The sequence below is a fragment of the Salminus brasiliensis genome, chromosome 8 (genome assembly GCF_030463535.1).
Source record: "Salminus brasiliensis chromosome 8, fSalBra1.hap2, whole genome shotgun sequence".
Classification (NCBI taxonomy): domain Eukaryota; kingdom Metazoa; phylum Chordata; class Actinopteri; order Characiformes; family Bryconidae; genus Salminus; species Salminus brasiliensis.
The window spans coordinates 35,436,045-35,454,778 of NC_132885.1; the positions used below are offsets into that span (position 1 = coordinate 35,436,045).

Sequence of the window (18,734 nt, forward strand, 5' to 3'; positions counted from 1 at the left end):
CACACTGGTGATCTTAATATTATGTATTGTCGGTGTAAAAGGAAATCCTCTACAGTTTACAGAATAATTAATTAATTAATGTCCAATATAAAGTTATTAAATCGAGACCTCCATCAATGTATGACTGAATGATTCCTTTATATTCTAATGGTGTTCTGACAAATGACAATAATAATAGTAGTGCTTTCTCTTAGTTTCTCCCAGTTTTTTAGTTTAGACTCCTCTTATTACACAGTCCTACCAGTGCTCATATTTTATATTGGTCAGATTTTGAAACAACAACCTGCTGAGCGACAGTGGATGAAGTTAGCCAGCAGATGGTGCAGGTAAGTAACTTTTCAAACACAGAGCAGCAGAGAAGGACTGTGTTCAGCAGATGGTGCTGCAGAGCAACATATCACTCAAAACCTGGGCATCCTTTGTGAGTTAAATGCATTTTTCAAAACCTCTGTGGAAGGAGGGACATGAGACAAGTTTCTACTCATGAATAAAACACATGAAGACTCCACCACTTTTGGGCCCCACTGGAGCCTTTGGGAGGTCTGTGCTGCTACTGCCTTTATACAGTACCTGAAACAGTATCTATTTCATTTAAACAACTGCTTTAGCATGATACAGTAAGCAGCAGTGAGTGAGATTAATCCAGATCCAGTCTAAAATTTGTCACTGTGTAAAACCAATGTAGTTGCAGTGTGTCTAGTTCATAACTAGAATCCATCATATTCCAACAGTAGAGACCAAGGCCAAGCCAGATAACCTAACTAAACAATGTAAATAGATAAATATAGCATATTATTTATGTTATTTAATTTCTATAATGTGTCTTTGTATTCCTTCTTACTGCAATAACTACTAAAAAACTTGAGATGTAAAAGATGTAAAAGTATTTGAGGTAAAAGTGGTAAAAGCTGTCTAAGCATTTGACCTATCACTGGGAGATTGCAAATTAGTATAATTGGCCTTACTCTCTCTGGATGGGTAGGATGGTCTTCCCTTTCCCTCATCTCTCACTTTTCTGCAGTGCTAGCCACCTCTGGCATCTGTTAGCTGACATAACAAAATTGGCATGTGGCCTTCTGCTTCAAGAGCGTTTAGCTGTCCGTTGACATTGTATTAGCACCAGTAGAAAAAACAGATGGGGTAGGCTGACTTTACATGTCTCTTAGACACATAGAGAGTCCAAACTATTAAGTGGGAATTGGCATTGATAAGAAAATTGGGGGGAAAAAATCATTTAAAATGCTTTAAAGGTGTTTCAGGTGTTCCATCAACTGGGGAACCATAGGACCTGAACGTAAAAAGGTGTACTTAATGGCTGAACATTAAATGAATGAAGGATGGTCTCTGACCTTAATACTTCCTTTAGGATCCTTGGGGATAATGTAACTGAGGATCTCTCACGGACCTGCACCACTTCTTCTTCCATCAAAAAGGCAAAGTATTTTTCGAAGTGTATTCTGCCAGGGAATACCAGGTGCCACAAGTGTTGTCTGTATTATTGGGAGATCACAAGTTTGTTGCCACAGTTATCAATGTGTGTCCAAGAGAGCTTTGACTTTGATCTCTTTATGGGTTTGATGAGATGGTAGCCAATGTGTGCGTCTGTTAGATGATGTAAAATAACTAGCAGTTAGTGTTCTCCTCCAAGCACGCTAAGCTTCCCATTGCCGTTGCATTAACAGCAAACTCCTTAAAAGGTCTTGTCCATGCCTTGATGGGTCAGATCTGTTAAAGTGACACAAGGTGAACCTACTTAATATTAGGCAGGTGGTGCTAAAGTCTAGTAGTAACAGACAAATTCTATTCTATTTGAATCTTTTCCAGTTTTTCCAAATTAATTCAGTGAATTTAAAATAAGCTCTTTTTGTAGCGCAGTTTCCAAAGACAGATCCTGTAACCTTTGAATCTTTCATTTTAAAAAATGTGAAAAATGAGCATTTCAATGGAGTAGAATAGAAAGTACTTCCTAAATGACAATCCCAAAGGAAAATGTCAGAAATGTAGCATAGGTTATTTTTTAATTTTTGGAGAATGTTATCATTTTAATATATCATTTTTAAATCTATGTGTTGGTCTAAACAAACTTATTCAGAATTTAGAGCATTTTGGACACTTTCAGAATCCTTTACCTAAAAGGTTTGTTCCTCACTATAGTTCTTCACTGCTTGGTGGCAGCTTCAGTTAAGTTTAGGACCAATCAATGTTCAATGTTTATCAATGTTTGAATTTTATTTATTGTATTTGACCTTTTTGTCTAACTGGGAATGTTGTGAAGGAAAATTCTAAACCTTGTGATGCAAATCACACATTTTCAGAACGCTCCTGGAATATTATGTTACTAGTTCACCTTTTTGGAACCTTTTGAAAACATTGCAACATAACTCATAACTCATTCTCTGCTAACTGGGTATATACTTCATGTCATACGCCAACATAATTACATTATATAAAATGAAGTGAGATGCACATAAACACATTATTATTTACACCTGCATTTAACTGATCTTCACATATACTCTAAATATGTACTAAAGATGTACAGTGGCATTTAGTCAATAAGTGACTTAAATAAATAGAAGCCAGTATGTTTCCTATTGCAGGGTCAGAGAGGGCCAACCAACATTTCTCATAGTCAAAGTCAGCAATGAAAAAAAATTATTTTTGACCAGTATTTCTTATTTTGGAATCATGTACATTGACCTTAGCTGAGGAAAATGAGGCATGCAGTTCTTTAGATGCTTGTCTGGGATTTCTTGTGACGTTCTGGATGAGTTGTCGATGTGCTCTTGGTGAAATTTTTAAATCGTAAAAACCCAGTTGTCAATTGAATTTAGTTATATAACTTTTCCACAAGGGTGACTATAATAAAGGAGATCATTTAAAAGCTGCGTTGCATATCTTGTGGACAGAGTTTTGTGGCATTTCTTGTTTGGGGACTTTTTGCCCTTTTTTCCTGCAAAAGGCTTCTAGTTCTGTGTTATTGGGCCGTCTTGCTCTTGCCCTTGCCCAATTACATTTTGTGACCAGGAGTATCTAAACTTTTTCATGGCACTGTGAAGAAAGAGGAGATGCACAGTATGGGTTCTCTTTATGTTCTTCGTTCATAAAGTAAGAAGGACATACAAAAATGTAGCTATGTAGGTTTTGTTTTCTTCTTTGCCTGTTATGTTGCCTAAACCATATTTGCATCACAATAAACGACACACTGCAATAGGTACATTTAGCAGAATTTAGTTCATTTTATACTGTAATGCTATTATGTCTATTTTTATTAGCTACTTTTTAAATAGATTATTACAATGGATTATTACACAACACTTTGTTGTTACATTGTATCAAACACATTAGTGCCCTATTGCACTTTTTCTATGACTAGACCAAAAGGTGGATCTACATTTGCTCTGGTGATAGCTGGGGGCTATGTAGCACCACTGCTTTTCTGCACCACTTAGTCCTGGATTGGCTCCCTGTAAGTATCATATTAATGTTGTAAAACGGATGTGAAATGTCAAATCTTAAGTAATTCAACTATAGAACATAAAAATCAGGTAAAAAGTATTATATTGACTAATATCCGCACTAATAAATCAATAAACCTGAAGATGCTACTCACTCCTGTTACTGCCACTCAGTCCTGTTACTCTTTATTTGCGTAACAGGACTAAAAGGTCTTCTCATGGCCTTCAGAAGATCCAGATGATGTAACTTCCTGTTGAACATGTGACTTGTAGAGTCTCAGTTTCAAATTACAGAGAAGGGTGAATGTTTTAGGGTACAAATTGAGTAAAAAAAAATTGGAGACAGAAATTTGTATTTTTACCCAACATATGAATAAAATAAAATAAAATAGCACACAATAATTAAGTCACACAAAACAAAGTAGAGGATATTATCGTTATATTTCATTAGAGACTAGGGGCAGGTATTTTCAGTTTTTAAGTTTAAGTTTTTTTCTTACATTTGCAATTAGACCAATGTGCAGAACACTTGGCTTAGTAATAATATGTATTTTACAGTTTTCAAATTTCATTTTTACATATATTTTTACATGTTATGTCCTGGGGAAGGGAGTGTCACTAATTTGGTGTAATGGCCCATTAATAATTCAGCTGAACTGGTTACACAGGTCAAGTAATCACAATTCTTGACTTGTGTAACCAGTTCTACATAGTTCTAATTAAAGCCTAAGGAATTCATTATTACATTTTTAGGTTAATCGAATATAAAGAAATATGCATGAAAATTTGGTGAAAACGGTATTCTGTTATGAGCTAGTTGGAGAGGTTGTGTTTACTTCTCACTTAACTTCACTACTTGCCAGGATGCCCAAACCATTGCATACAATATTGGCAGAATTTACAGAATTCAGATTTCAATTCAATATGAAACAGGGGTGTCTTGATTATTTGGCTCTGGGTTACTGATTTTAGGGTTGATACCCAGGTTTTTTAAACTACCACTGTTGGGCCTGTTGACTCTCTCTGCTTCAGGGGCACCTAATTGGCATGGGTGACCCCAGACCCTGCGCATTTACCCCAGTTTTCCATGAGATGAGAAGAATTCCGTTGTACTGCACAAATGTGTGTAAGTATAATGACAACACAGGCACCTTCTTCTTCTGTCCAACACTGTACTGCAAAGGCTAATATCATGGTTATTAACAAATGATTGTGCAGTTGTGCGGATGAGGTTGTGCAGTGCTAATCAATATTACACATTATAGAGTTTACAGTACACACGACGTCATTCTGTTGGTAACCATTTGTAGCCTCTCAACCCAATCCTCCACCCCTCCACCCCCTCCCCCAACCCAGGCTCTGTATCAGTCATTCCGCCGGGTGTCCTGTGAGTGGCGTCCTCCTTCTGAGAGCTCAGCTCCGTCATGGAATAACCAGCCCAGCCTCAGCCGCAGCTCCTGCTCGACCACTCCGGGAATACAAAGGTGGAGGAAAAACGGTCCTGGGGTCTCACCGTGTCCGCACGAAAAGACTTAGGATTATTACCAATAACCAAAGGATGACCTGCTGCGTCGCGGACACACCAGTAGCGTGAAATCAACGGATTAACGCGTTGCAACTTGGGGGGGAAAACAAACAAAAAACACTGATAAAATGGCGAACGATTCCCCAGCTAAAAGTCTGGTTGATATAGACCTCGCCTCTCTGCGGGTAAGTACGGCAGCTAGCGGCGCTGCAAAGCTTAGCCCATATTTCAAAGCACAGAGAATAAACCGTAGCCGCACGCCTGTGTGTAATACAGAGTACGAAACACACCCTAAAGTCGGGTTTAGACCGGACCTGGGGGTCTAGTCTCTGTGCAGAACCGCTAACGTTAAAGCTAACGGATTTGTTATTGATGTGGGTCTCCAGTACCGACGAGCTCTTTGTTTGCAAAAAAAAAAAAGCAGCAGTGCAAAGCTCACAGCTAGCTGTGTGTCTGGTTTTGTCTCTACCAATAAACATTTTTTGGATTGTGTTCATTTACTGTCGTGAGAACATTTTGTGTGCCTTTTTATTTTTAGGACCCTGCTGGGATTTTTGAACTGGTGGAGGTGGTCGGCAATGGCACGTATGGACAAGTATACAAGGTTAGTCTGTTCTCTCATTTGATTTATTTTTGTGGAACAAGCTAAGGCTAAGCCAAGGCGACTTTTTGGTCAGGATGTTAAGATATTTTTGGTTGTCAGCGACGACGGCGCTGGTGGTCAGTGGGTTTAATCCTATACCCGACGATGGCTATGGCGTTGGCCCCGGCCCCCACTGGCCACTGCCCTATATTTCCTCAATTCTCTTCGGAGTTGGACAGTCTTTCAGCGTTTGCTGCTGGCCTGGTCTTCTTAGTCGAATTGCACGTTCCGTCTTAAATGGTGCAGCAGGGTTAATGCCAATAGGATGGTCAGGGTGCAGAGGCGCATGCAGTGCTGCTGGGTGTGATCCGTTTGCGCATTCTCCGCTTTGTAGCTCGTGTGCTGCGACCAGCCCATTGCTTATTGGCTGGGGGGTATTTCACCAAGGAGGATTATGCAGCTAACTGGTTGACTTAACCCAAAAAGTGAGTACCGTTTGATGTCCATCTTATTGGGCACATAGCTTTGGCTATGTAGCTGACATAACCACACCCCCCCCCCCCCCCCCCCACACACACACACACACCACCATCACCACCACCACCATGATGCATCTTTGTAGTATGGGGAAACAACAGCAGGCCTCATGTATGGGTACTGATGTCGGGCTGATATCAGCAAAATGCTTGCTTGGTTGTCCCAAGGGGAAAATCATGTAACAAGCTTAAAATAGCACACACTCACACTCTGTGAATGCATCTGGCTAGCGTTGTGTTGAGATGCCCACCATAAGTAATCTAAATGGCTTCAGATTAAAGAAACCAAGATTTGTGACACTGAAGACTGTTCCTTCTTAGGGCTCCCTCAACCTCGTTTGTGTGTGGGTGTCCACACTTCGTGACCACACACCATTTCCACTGTATAGTCTCTAAATAGTAGACCTGAACAAGAGCGTAAAATTATGTTTAAAATGCTGTCAGTGTAAACTTAATATACAGTCAATGAGCACTTTAATAGAAAGACCTGTACGCCTACTTATTTATGCAATTATCTAATCAGCCAATGTGGCAGCAGTGCCCAAAATTATGTAGATACTTCTCAGGATTTTCATTACAACAGTCCCTAGAGTTACTTGGAGTTACTTTACTTAGGTTCAGTAAAGAAAAAAACACCCAGTTCTGCGGTTTGAGCTGATAGAAAGGTAGCTCAGGTAACCTCTCTGGGTAATCTACTAACTGGGAAGCAGCTATAAAAAGTACTCAGTAATTCCTTAGCCTATTACCTGTGCTTCACCATGTATTTTCTTTTAAGGGCGCTGTCTACGATTTCAATTCAGTACACTTTTTGTAAAACTCAGTCAGTTTCCAGCTTGCATGCTGTGAAAAAAGTCTGGTGCTTATTTTTTTGCACAATGCCGGGTATCTATTCCTGGATAAAATGAATGAAGATTTATTTTGTTACTACTTTCTTGCTAATATTGTGGTATTTATACCAGCAGCACCAACTTCAGCCACAGTACTCTAGTTCAAATTTGCTAAATGAACAGGCTTGTTGCGCAACTGACAGATGAGGAGGAAAAAACGGCAAGCAATCCTGGGAGTCTTGGCAACTCCATTTCATTTTTGCTGCTTTTCTGGTTTCTTTTCTTCTTCTGTTGTCTGATGGGTGGCGATAGCCTGCCTTAACCTCCTGTAATTGGTCAGAAAGTCTGAACCATCTAAAAAAGTGTTTTCGAACAGGATCATGGTTTCATCGACCCTGAGATCACCCCTTTTGTTCTGATCAAAATGTGGTCCTTTGGTTCCGATTGTGGTTCGCTGCACTTTTTGGTTGGTTCAGCCCAAACTGAAAAGTCTGAATATCCTGGCGAAACCAGGTAGATGTGAAAGCACCAAAAGAGACTACGGGGCAACCGGAACAGGTTGCGTTCATGCTCGTGCGCAGGATGGGGTAGGGGGAGGGGCAGAGGAGACTGTGTTTCTGGCAATTGCTAACTAGATGTACAACTACATGCGTTATCAAGGAGTGATGTCAAAGAAGCAGCCAAATAGATAAAGATCTGACAAAAACACACTGGACATAAGGTTCTTAGATCAGGAGAGTTTGATGGAGAGATCTCTGAACATTGAAAGGCATGAAAAGGGATGAGTGTGTTGCTCGATGGGTAGCTGGGTAACACTGACTTTTTTTTTTTTTTTTGCTACTAGGTCAGTATCATTTTGTCCCATTTGCGAATGTTCAGAGTAATGATCACCATTTTGCTTAGCAGCAGCAATTGTAGCAACAGTTTGCTAATGGTAACCTAGCTATAGCTAATTACTTGTCATGATGTTGCTCTATAATATTATGGTATTTGATCATATAGCATTTGCAAAGAGTTCACTAGGGTTTATTTTTATTTTTTATATATATATATATATATATATATATATATATATATACTAGCACAGTGGGATTCATGCGTAATTCAAAATGCTAGCTAACATTAGTTGGACAAGGCCGTTAGCCAGCATGTTACTGTCGCGATAGAAATGTTTGGTGAGGCTCCTAGCCTGCGCGCTACCATCACAGTTGCGGTATTTGACAAGGCCAGTACACAGCTAATAAAACAGGGTTTCCTTAAATGAAAAGAATACGTAGTTCAGGGGAAAAAAAACCCGAGCAACCACTTGGTGTAGATCACGAGTGCTACACTTTCTGTTAATGTTGGATAACTTTACTGCTTGATTAAAAAAAAAAAAAAAGATGCTCGATGCTATGGAGTTTTGATCTACCATCCCTTTACGCAGTTTTCACCATTTGTGTCGGACACAGATGGAATTTGGCCTTGTATTTCACTTTGAACTCCACAGTGCAATTCAGAGCCAGCTAGTTCCAGCTAGTCTCAGCTAAACTGAGCTTCTGTTATTTATTGTAAATAAAAACTGGCTACAGCTATAAAGATCTGTAAATCCAGGTATATGTGCTTCCATGCTGTATTTATAATCTCGATGGGAAAGCCAAGTTTTATTTTCCTGCTAAATTCTTGTAAGCACTAGCAATCCAGCATTTATTTTGTCCTGTGTACAATTTTTAATCCCGGGACAACAGGATGATTAGTCCAGAGCCCTGATTCTAAACAATAAAGTGGTAATCTTGTGAACCTTAAAGGCCTGATTGTGGAAATACAGTATGTTCCTCACCCTCAGCAGCATCTTAGGTTTATAGCAGCTAAAAAAAAAAAAAAAAAAAAAAGCCTAGGTTAAATGGTTAAATATATAAAGATATTAAAAAAGCTGTCACTGAACCAAGAGCTTATCATGCATCCAGTAGCAGTTGACCATTATCATGGATCACTGTAGGGATAGGAATCCATAACCTTTAATTGAGAATCTCGACCATGTCAATTATTTTGGATTTGTGTAGTCACGTGACTCCGCCCTGTTCAGGCATGGAATCAACGTGAAAGCCACATGGAATTAACATTAAGGCGAACTGAAACACTGAGCCAACTGAGCAACTCGAGCAGCTTATTTAAATGTCTTCAACCGTAACCGAGGTAAAAATGTTCAGTTAATGTTTATCGTGTTACAGTACCATGCTGGAATTATGAGTTATGTATTTGCCTGACTGGGACTTTAGGTTTGTGACTTATTCTGTTCTCAAGAGTACATGGAATATTAAACAATTTATCATGCATAAAATAAAGGTTTTAAGTAGTGTAGGGTAGGGCTGGGGCAACGTGTCAACATAATCTACGTAATCAGAATCAGAATCTCTTTATTTCACCAAGTATGTTACACATACAAGGAATTTGTCTTGGTGAGAGCAACACGTATGACAAGTAACAAAAAACACAGAACACAGTCTTAAACTAAAGGAAAATTACACTAAACAATAAATAGGGTAGGGGATATTTACAGAAAGTAAAGAGCTGATATTTACAGAAAAGAACATCTGTACAGTGTGCAAATAGTCATAGTGCAAATCGATTGCAGAATTATGGCAATTTTCATAATGTGCGTCGATGCATCTCAAAGATGGCCATGCCCACTAAAAGCATGGATGTAATTTGCCAAACTACATATTGACAAACCCCAAGGCTTCTGGGAGAATGTCGAATGGACAGATGAGACAAATATTTAAATTTTTGCCAAGGCACATCAGCTCTATGTTCACAGATGGAAAAATGAAACTTATCAAGAAAAAACACTGTCCCTACTGTGAAACATGGAGGCGGCTCTGTTATGTTCTGGGGCTGCTTTGCTGCATCTGGCACAGGGTGTCTTAAATCTGTGCAGGGTACAATGAAATCTCAAGACTATCAAGGGATTTTGCCTCAAAAGGTTGTGCAACAAAATATTAAATTAAGGGTACCATAATTTCTGTCCAGGCCTGTTTCATGAGTTTATTTTTTTTTTAAATAATTCTGTTGAAGCATGGTTGAAAAGCAATGTCTGACTTTCATTTGTTTATTTCAATATTTGTTTTTATTATTACTTTTGTCAGATTCAAGTTATTTCTGTGACCATTGTGGGTTTTCTTTCTTTAACCGAGTGGTACCAACAATTCTGTCCATGTGTGTACATAGCTGATTCTCAAATGGATTTCTGCCAACATATATAGTCAACAAAATGTCAGATTTTTTTGTCCGTGAGGTGTGTAGGCTATGTGTCACTTGTGCCTCTTAAAGTCCTGTTAGAGCGCAGTGTTTCAGTCTTTTTAACCATTTATAGATCACATGCGTTTAAGGTACCCTACATTAAGTCATGCTTTTGAGCCCCCCACAGTGCAGGGTCACCAATTCCAGTCCCTTGTGTTCTGTCGACAACAACACATACATATATATATATATATATATATATATATATATATATATATTGAAAAATGTTCTGATACAATAGTCCCTAGAGTCAGAATGGTTCAATAAAGAAAAAAAACACTCTGCGGACAGAAGCATCTTGTTGATGAGACAGGTCAACCGAAAATGGTAATCTACCAACTGGGAAGCAGCTATATAAAATACTCAGAAATTCCCCAGCCTATTACCTGTGCTGTACCATGTATTTTCTTTAAATGCGCTGTGGACGTTTTCAATTTAATACAGTTTAAGTTCGAAGTTTAAGACTTTGGGCTTCAGGATTGACTTAAATATTACATTAAGAAGTCAGGCTGTTTTGAGTTTTTCTGCATTGAGATATAATTCAGGGCACAGAAACATTCTTAAGGGTGAACCATGGTGATGTCTCAAAGCAGCTTGCAGACAGTCGTTTTAGATTTATTGAAACAAATAATTAGTTATTAAATAATTAAGATTATGAATGGCTCATTTACTAAATAACTCTTATGTAGCTACCAGCTTTTAAATTGAGCTTTTAAAATGTTATTACTGCTAATATTAAAGATTAGTAAAGCTTCCACTATCTTTTTACTGTCAAAATGTGAAACCGATGATGTGCAAAGTAGCAGCAGTAAAATAAATAAAAACAAAACCAAATCAGATTTCAGCTAAAATTATCATTTTAGCTTTCAGTTTGGAAGTGTACAACAAAATATTGTCATATTGCTCAGCTCTAGTTGGACCCCTAGCCACTAATGTCCGGCAGCCCTTAGCCTTTTTAGTCTTACTTCCATATCCTCCTCCAGTAGCTGTTGCATTTGCGCTCGAAAGGTGCTCGAAAGAAAACGTGCTGGGTGTATGTAAAATTTGGTGTGAATATATTGCGACGACTCGTTTGAGTTCGCGTTATGGCACTTATGTGAACTCTCATTATTCAACTGTAAAATATCTTATACAGCATGTCCATGACTTCCCTTAAAGCAGCTGAGTTTCCTATATTCATAACCCCAACATGTAAAGAAAAGATTAAGGGGTATGAAGTGTAATTTTATGGAAAAAAGTTTAGATTTCTTTTTTATTCACCTTTTCTCAGATTTAAGTAAGATGTTTGGAATTGACTGGGTCATTAAATTAATTATCAGCTGAGCTGGCATAACTACACAAGTCCATACTTAAGTAAAAGTACACATTTTACTTAGATAATACTTAAGTAACAGTTGAAGTAAAAGTACACACTCCTATATGTATGTATGTATATCTGTAACACAACCATGAAATGTTAAAAATCAAGAAATGACTAATAGTTTGTACTAGAACTGCAGCACCATCTGCAAAATCATACAAAGGATTTTTAAATCTGCTTTTGTGCAACAAGAACTAAAACTATTGTCATTAAAATACAAGTTTGCCAGTTTCATATTTAGTTCAGTAATAAATGTCGTAATGTATGGTTCTCAGCTCTTGATACCCTGAACATGTGATATAATTACAATATTAAAGTTATTTTTAAACCAGCAAAATAAAAAACTGACACTGCCCCTCTGAAATCAACAAACCCTCCACTTTAACTGTGTTCAGTTTTCAGTTATTTACAGTTATTTACCTCCTCACATGACTTGACTATGACTATGATTTATCCCATTGAACTGGCGGAACTAATTGGCAATAATATTCAGTGTTAAAACACTGTTAGCTAGTTATCTATGGATGCCTTTTAGAGTATAACAGTGAGAAAAACAGTAGATTAAACATAGTTTTACCTGGCTATCAGATTTAGCAAACATATGTGAAACACCTGACATACCCCTGACATTTTTACTTTGAATTGAAACAGATATTGACTGTAATCTAGGCTGTATAAAGGTAGGGGCATAAGAACACATTTAGCTGTTGTTAAACATTGTAATACAGCAGAAAAGGTGTTACATTTACTAAAAGAACATACACAAACTTGAGGCGCCAACAGAAAGAACTTGAGGCTGTTATTAAAGTTAGGCACTTGGTGGTAAATCCAGTTCTAACCAGCCTGTGGCCTCCTGCATACTGAATAAATCTGTGACTTTTAAAATATTGGCGGCATGTTCTTAAAAGAAAATAAAGCCTGGCCAAAATATTGGTTATCTGAAGAATTACTAATATTGAGATTCCACTGATTTCCACTGAACATCCAGTTGATAAAGCATCAGTATCGCTTTGTTTTATGTTAAAAACAATTATGTTTTTACCCTTTTATGAGTAATAGTTTGATGTACAGAAAAAACACTGCTGACAGCTACTAATTTATTTTCTACAGCAGTTTGACTCTGCTTACTGTGGAGGAACCTCCTTAAGGTGCTGTGAGGAACCTTTAATGAACCTTTTTGTTCTAAAAACCTTTTCCAGAATGTTCCTTAAAGCACCTCCAGAGGTTTCTCCACAGCTTTAAATTGAAGAACCTCCAAATATTTCTAAAGGAACTTACACTTTTAACAGTGTACATAGACCAGTCTTAAAGGCACAGTAACAGAAACAACCAGTTTAATTATAAGGGTTTGGAATATTGAAATTAGAAAATACTGATGTACAAATACATTATGATATATGTAAATGTTTCTAAATGGTTTTAGATCTGTATTGAGATTTGTTTAAAAAATCCATTCCTTATTATTTGTAACTTCCATGTGAATAAACAGAGCCAAACTACTGTAAGCTGAAAGGGCATATATACGTAAATATGTTGGTTTTCATTATGTCACAAAAAATCTGTATCAGTAGCGGTCTGTGGCAAATAGTTGCAAGAGGGTGGATTATTTACAATAAATTTCCAGTAAATTATAGGTATCTTTCCATGGGAACTTTAGCTCAAGAACTTTGGAAATATTCCAAATTGTAAACTTTCTATGGATGGGAATTTATTGGAATTAATAAGAAATATTGGATCATTCAAAGGAAGCGTATCATTCACTATCATCAATATACTATTTGTGTGTCAACAACAGACATGAAGGCATAACAATACAAATATATTTACCATGGAAATAAATAAGTAATAAGTAAAAAGTAATTATGGATCAGTGAACAGAATTGCAAGGGCTGTTTTTCCCATTTTTTCCCCATTAATTCCCATAATAACCCGCTAATTCTCATGGTAAAATTCCTGACTTTGAGTGTATGTATGTTATGTTTATGTTAGCCCTAATGTAACATTTAATATCTAAAAATGGAAAATCATAATGGTTGCACAGTTTGTGGTTCCCAGTTCCAGGTAGTTGCTAGGCTGTTTGCTAGATGGAACACTGTTTTGATAAGTGATTGCTATCATTTATTTTTTTTGGCAATTGCTACATTTATTTTGTGGTTGCTAGTGTTTCTATGCAGTTGTTATTTACTTTCAGGTTGTTGCTAAGGCAGTTGCTAAGATGTTTTAGGTGGTTACTAAACTGTTGCTATCTGGGTGCTATGGTGTTGCTGAGGTGTTTGTTGGTGGTTGCTATGGTACCTTAGGTGGTTGCTAAGCTAATGTATCATCTTTTCTGTGTGGTGTCGCTGGCGTCTTGTGCGATTAGAGGATTTGGTTGTTTATTCTTTGTTTACCTACTATCTTGCCCTGTTTTTTTCTCCTCCGCAGGCCTTATTCCTGCAGGTCTTCAGTAATGCCTATATTTAGAATATCTGACACAGTGGTTTTCAAAGTGGTCCTCAGGCCTCTCAGATGGTCTCCATTTATGCTCTAACCCTGTGAGTGGGGAGGGAGCGCTGATCACAAACTAACTGATCCATCGCACACGCTTCACACACTCACTGAGTTTTCTTTTTTTTTTCATCCAAAGCACAACGCCTCTCTTCCTCCTCTCTTCCCAGATACGGGCCTGGAGTCAGCTGACTGAAACCAGAGCCTCTGATTGGCTGGGGAAAGCTGTGCATTTTTTCTTGTAGCTAGGCAGACCTAACTCCTACAAGGAAGTGGCCCTAAATACCACTGTGTTCAAACCACACACAAGAACACATATACTGACAGTTCTCTGTTTTCTGCCACATCAAGTAAATTGGATCAGATATGTTGTCACTGCTTTAAAGATGGTGACACAGACCGTACAACTAAACAGGGTAAGTTGTCAGTGATTCCCACAGGTCTCAAACAAAACTGGGGGGGTGTAACCGGGTGGAAAAACCGGGTGGAAAAGTGTAGTTCATTTTAGTTGTGTTTATAATTGATTGCATGTTAGATTAAAATGATTCAACCCCCATTGCAAATTAGGGTTATTGGCAAACTTTGAGCTGTTTTCAATAAAATATCAATTAAAGAAGAATAACTAATGACAAGCATCTTTAGTAATTAGTCAAGCATCCTTTTGCTGTAACAACCTGCTCCAAATGTGATGCATAACGTGCACTTCTGGCAGTGTTTCTGAGGAATCTTAACCCAATCATCATGGGCAGTGGCCTCCGGTTCGCTAAGCGACTATGCCGAAAACTCTTCCAGGACTTCTTCTGAAACCAAGCCTTGATGGACTTTGAGGTATGCTTGAGATCATTGTCCTATTGGAAGTTCTAATGACATCCAAGCTGCAGCTTCCTTACAGAAGGCATGACGTTTGCTCCTAGGGTTTCTGTAGGCTGTAGGCTTGCTGTAGGTTTCCAGTGCCAGAGGAAGTAAATCAGCACCACAGAGCCATCCTCATGCTTCACTGCTTCACTGCTTCACATTTCTAACATGCAATGAAATGTCACAGTCAACAAACCCATATCCCGAATATTTAACCCCTTATAACTGCAGACAATTGCTAAAATGACATTTTCTAAATCGTGGAGTTTCCGATCTTTGCCATTTCACCAATTACATTTAACCTTAAAAGTGCGGAGACTGTTTTACAAATGTAAAACATTCAGAGATCAGGAGCCTTGTGGTGTTTTAATATTAGTTTTGACACATATAAGTGTTGTAATGCAAATATCCTCTGACTATCCAATATCAGAATAACTATACTAAGCTCAAAAAATGTGCAATAAAAAAAAGATTTATGGAGGCAGGTTGTGCACGTAATTTACTTTACTATTGTTTGTTTTGTTTTAGTTTTCAGTGTTGTTTAATGTCAATAAGCCCATGTGTATGTGTATGCCTAATGTATTCTTCATCATTAGCTTAGCTGTGTAGTGGGAAAGCAATTAATACAGCCTTCGTAGCATTTCAGATACAGCTGAATTAGTAATGTAATGACATTAAGGAGTAACAAAGAGCGACATGTGAACAGAGCTTATACACCCTCAGTCACAATGCAGCCATATTGTATGTACAAAGCCTTGTTCAATTCCACATGTCATATTTGTGAAAAAAAAGTTTACCTTGAGAATACATCTGTCTATGCCATTATTACCTCAACATTTAGCTCTTCAGGAGATCAATAAATAGATTAGATATTGGTTTAATATACTTGAAAATAAAACAATACAATAGCTTATCACAGTATGTGGTTTTTCAGGGAAGGTTTGTGATAGGATCAGGTTGGCTGCATTCCTTGTTTTCCCTTTGTTATCCCACCCAGTATTTTCTACTGATGTCAACCCAAAAGTAATACCTATCAGTACTGATATGTCATCAAAATATATAATAAGTATAAAAAATATAACATCCCTAGCTGAAACACTCCTGACAACACATAAGACCGGGGAAAACCTTTTCTATCCCCCACCCTCCTTCTTCCTCCAGCTCTCCAACTGTTGTTGGTTTCTATGGCAACGGCTCAGAGCTATTTGGAGCGGAGGTGACGGTGTGAATCAGCTGTGAGCTTGAGCGCGCCTCGCTGCTCCAGATTCTGTCGGCCGGGTTAGCAGCTGACGCTCTGCGCTGTTCAATTTTGACCCGTTTACAAGCCCAGTGCAAATGTAAAGAACTGTAACTATTAATACTGGGGTCACACGTATAGGGGTCTGCTTACAAATCCTCCTCCCTAAACTCCAAAAAAAAGGACAAAGTCAGTGGCTTTAGTATGTGGACAAAATGCCATTGTACTTTCACATGTTATGATTGCCATATCCAGCAAAATGCATTATGTAACAAGGAAGCATTATTTTGACTGAAATTGTTGCATCTTGCGAATCCCTTTACTCATCACAACACCCACAGAAACACTGGGACTTCAGGCATTGTTCAGGACATTCTCAGCACACAATGGACGTTTCTGTGATTTATGAAAAGCCTCATTTGCGTATTGCAGCCTCCTGCGATACAGCATTCATAAAGTCAATGTTGTGATAAAGATTAGCAAACAATATATGGTGCAGCAGTATACTGTATATAATTTTAATATTGTTCTTTTTTTAAAGGACAGATTCTCAGGCATTTTTACAGTGTGGATACTTTATCAAATGGAGATTACACCTTGTTACACCGCTGTTATACATGTTACATGTCGTTTCACCCATGCTATACATACTGAAAGCTATATTTACAATGCACAACAAACACTCCTCTAACATCCTGTATAGAATACAGATTGTAGTAATCTGTGGAGTATAATAATCAGGAAAAGCTTGCTTCATTGTAACAAACGGACGGGCTAATTGTCACTGTAGCTAAAAAAAAAACAACAAAAAAAAATAATTTTTACAAGCACAAATAATTAGCCAAAAATCAACTTTCCAGCCTAAATACAAAACTATTTGCGTCCAAATAAATGATTAGACAAAAAAGATTATTATGCTTATTATGACTGCAAAGTAGAAAAGTAAAATGTTTCTTATAAATCGATACAAATTCTAAATTCAGTTATTGTTTGATTTATTTTTTTGTTTGCTTTTTTTTGGTAGAGAAATATGGACTTTGTTCATTGTTTCTTCCAGGACTGTGTTAAACCTTACCAAGCATGTTTTATTAAGACATGTTTTACTATGTAAAGACATTTGTGGTGTTTCTTTTCATTTGTTCATTATAAAGTTACAATATTAGAAACATTCAAACGGCACTATTGAGTTTTGCTTAAATACTGCAAGCTAATGCACTAACGACAAGCTAGCGCATAATCCTAAACAAATGTGCTAATGGCAAATTAATGCAATAAATCGCAAGCTACTTAATTTGCTCCTCTATTGAATATGTGGTTAAATGTCCATGTAAATTGAGAAGGGATGCATCAACGCTGCATTTTCAAACGCAGACTGAAGACCCACCTCTTCAGAGAGTACTTGGACGAATAGTTCTATGGTCGCCTTATTGTATTGTGTTTAGCAATGTCTAAGCTTGGAGGTATCTTTTGTATTAGTCTATTCTAACTAGCTGAGGTTTTCTTGGGTAAATAGCAAAGCACTTTGTAAGTCGCTCTGGATAAGAGCGTCTGCTAAATGCCGTAAATGTAAATGTAAATGCATCAATCTCTTTCTCACAGTCTTATTTACATAGTCAGATCAGAATATTATGACAATCTGCCTAATAGTGGGGGTAACTTCCCCTGGCGTTAATGACGCTAGCGAGACACTGTGGCGTAGACAGTATTAGGTGACGGAATATGTTCATTGTAGAGGTTAACTGATCTATGGTGGCGCGTCAACTGCTTTGTACCATGCACTGGAGTTGTTTCCCTCTGGCATCGATGGCCCATGGGGCAACACTGTAATACTGTTGGAAGTCACTCAATGCGCACACAACAGTGGCTCTAGAACATCCCACAAAGCTAGCGGTTTCCAGCAATACCAGCAATAAATTCAAAACTAAATTGTCAAAAAAAAAGCTAAAACCAAGCCAGATGGTCCTGCTGTTAAAAATAAAGTATAAGAGATGCTGCTGTCTGCACTGAGTAATAGAGGTGGACACAAAAACAGAGAAAGATGGAGCATGATGCAAGAGAGAGGCAACCTGACCAAGGGATAACCTCCTCAGGCCCGCCTCGCTGTCTCATTCATTATCACACACACATCACTCTCCTTCACCCCAACTATTCACATACCCCTCACTCTCTCTCCGCACACTCTCGCTCTTGCCTTTTTCTTGCCACTGGCCCCACCCCCTCCCTCAGCCTGGATGACATTAACTCTTGGCTGACCATGTACTCTGCCGGGCAAATGCAGGAGCGAGGGGGTGTATAACAGCTGGGGGGCTCGAGCTGGTTAACAGCGCCTCCATGTGAGCCAAGCACTATTTATAGATCTTCTGCCGAGCATGGATGGATTGTAGGTTAGTGTGTTGAGCACAAAGGGTCCAGTTATCACATGTATGAGGAAAACAGGCGCAGTATATGAGTGTCTCAACTTGTTGTTTTTGCAGTTAGGTAGAAATGTTGCACCCAGACTTGCTAATTGTGTTGCCATGACCAGTATACACGCATACACCGATTTCTCTGTATGGCATACTGTCACACAGACAATGCATCTTTACAT

At 38.2% G+C, this 18,734-nt stretch overlaps 1 protein-coding gene across 8 annotated transcripts in view; it reads left to right on the plus strand.

Moving 5' to 3' along the window:
* Positions 1-4,843: 4,843 nt before the first annotated feature.
* Positions 4,844-18,734, plus strand: part of LOC140561325 (mitogen-activated protein kinase kinase kinase kinase 4-like) — a 54,902-nt gene continuing 41,011 nt past the window's right edge. For 7 of the 8 annotated variants that reach the window (XM_072686459.1, XM_072686462.1, XM_072686461.1 and 4 more), the window contains exons 1-2: positions 4,844-5,168; positions 5,522-5,587. In XM_072686459.1, coding sequence (XP_072542560.1) covers positions 5,112-5,168; positions 5,522-5,587 — 123 coding nt within the window. In that variant the 5' untranslated portion in view covers positions 4,844-5,111. Of the gene's footprint in view, positions 5,169-5,521; positions 5,588-14,225; positions 14,472-18,734 lie in introns of those variants that run through there. The other variant, XM_072686460.1, reaches the window with a different exon arrangement.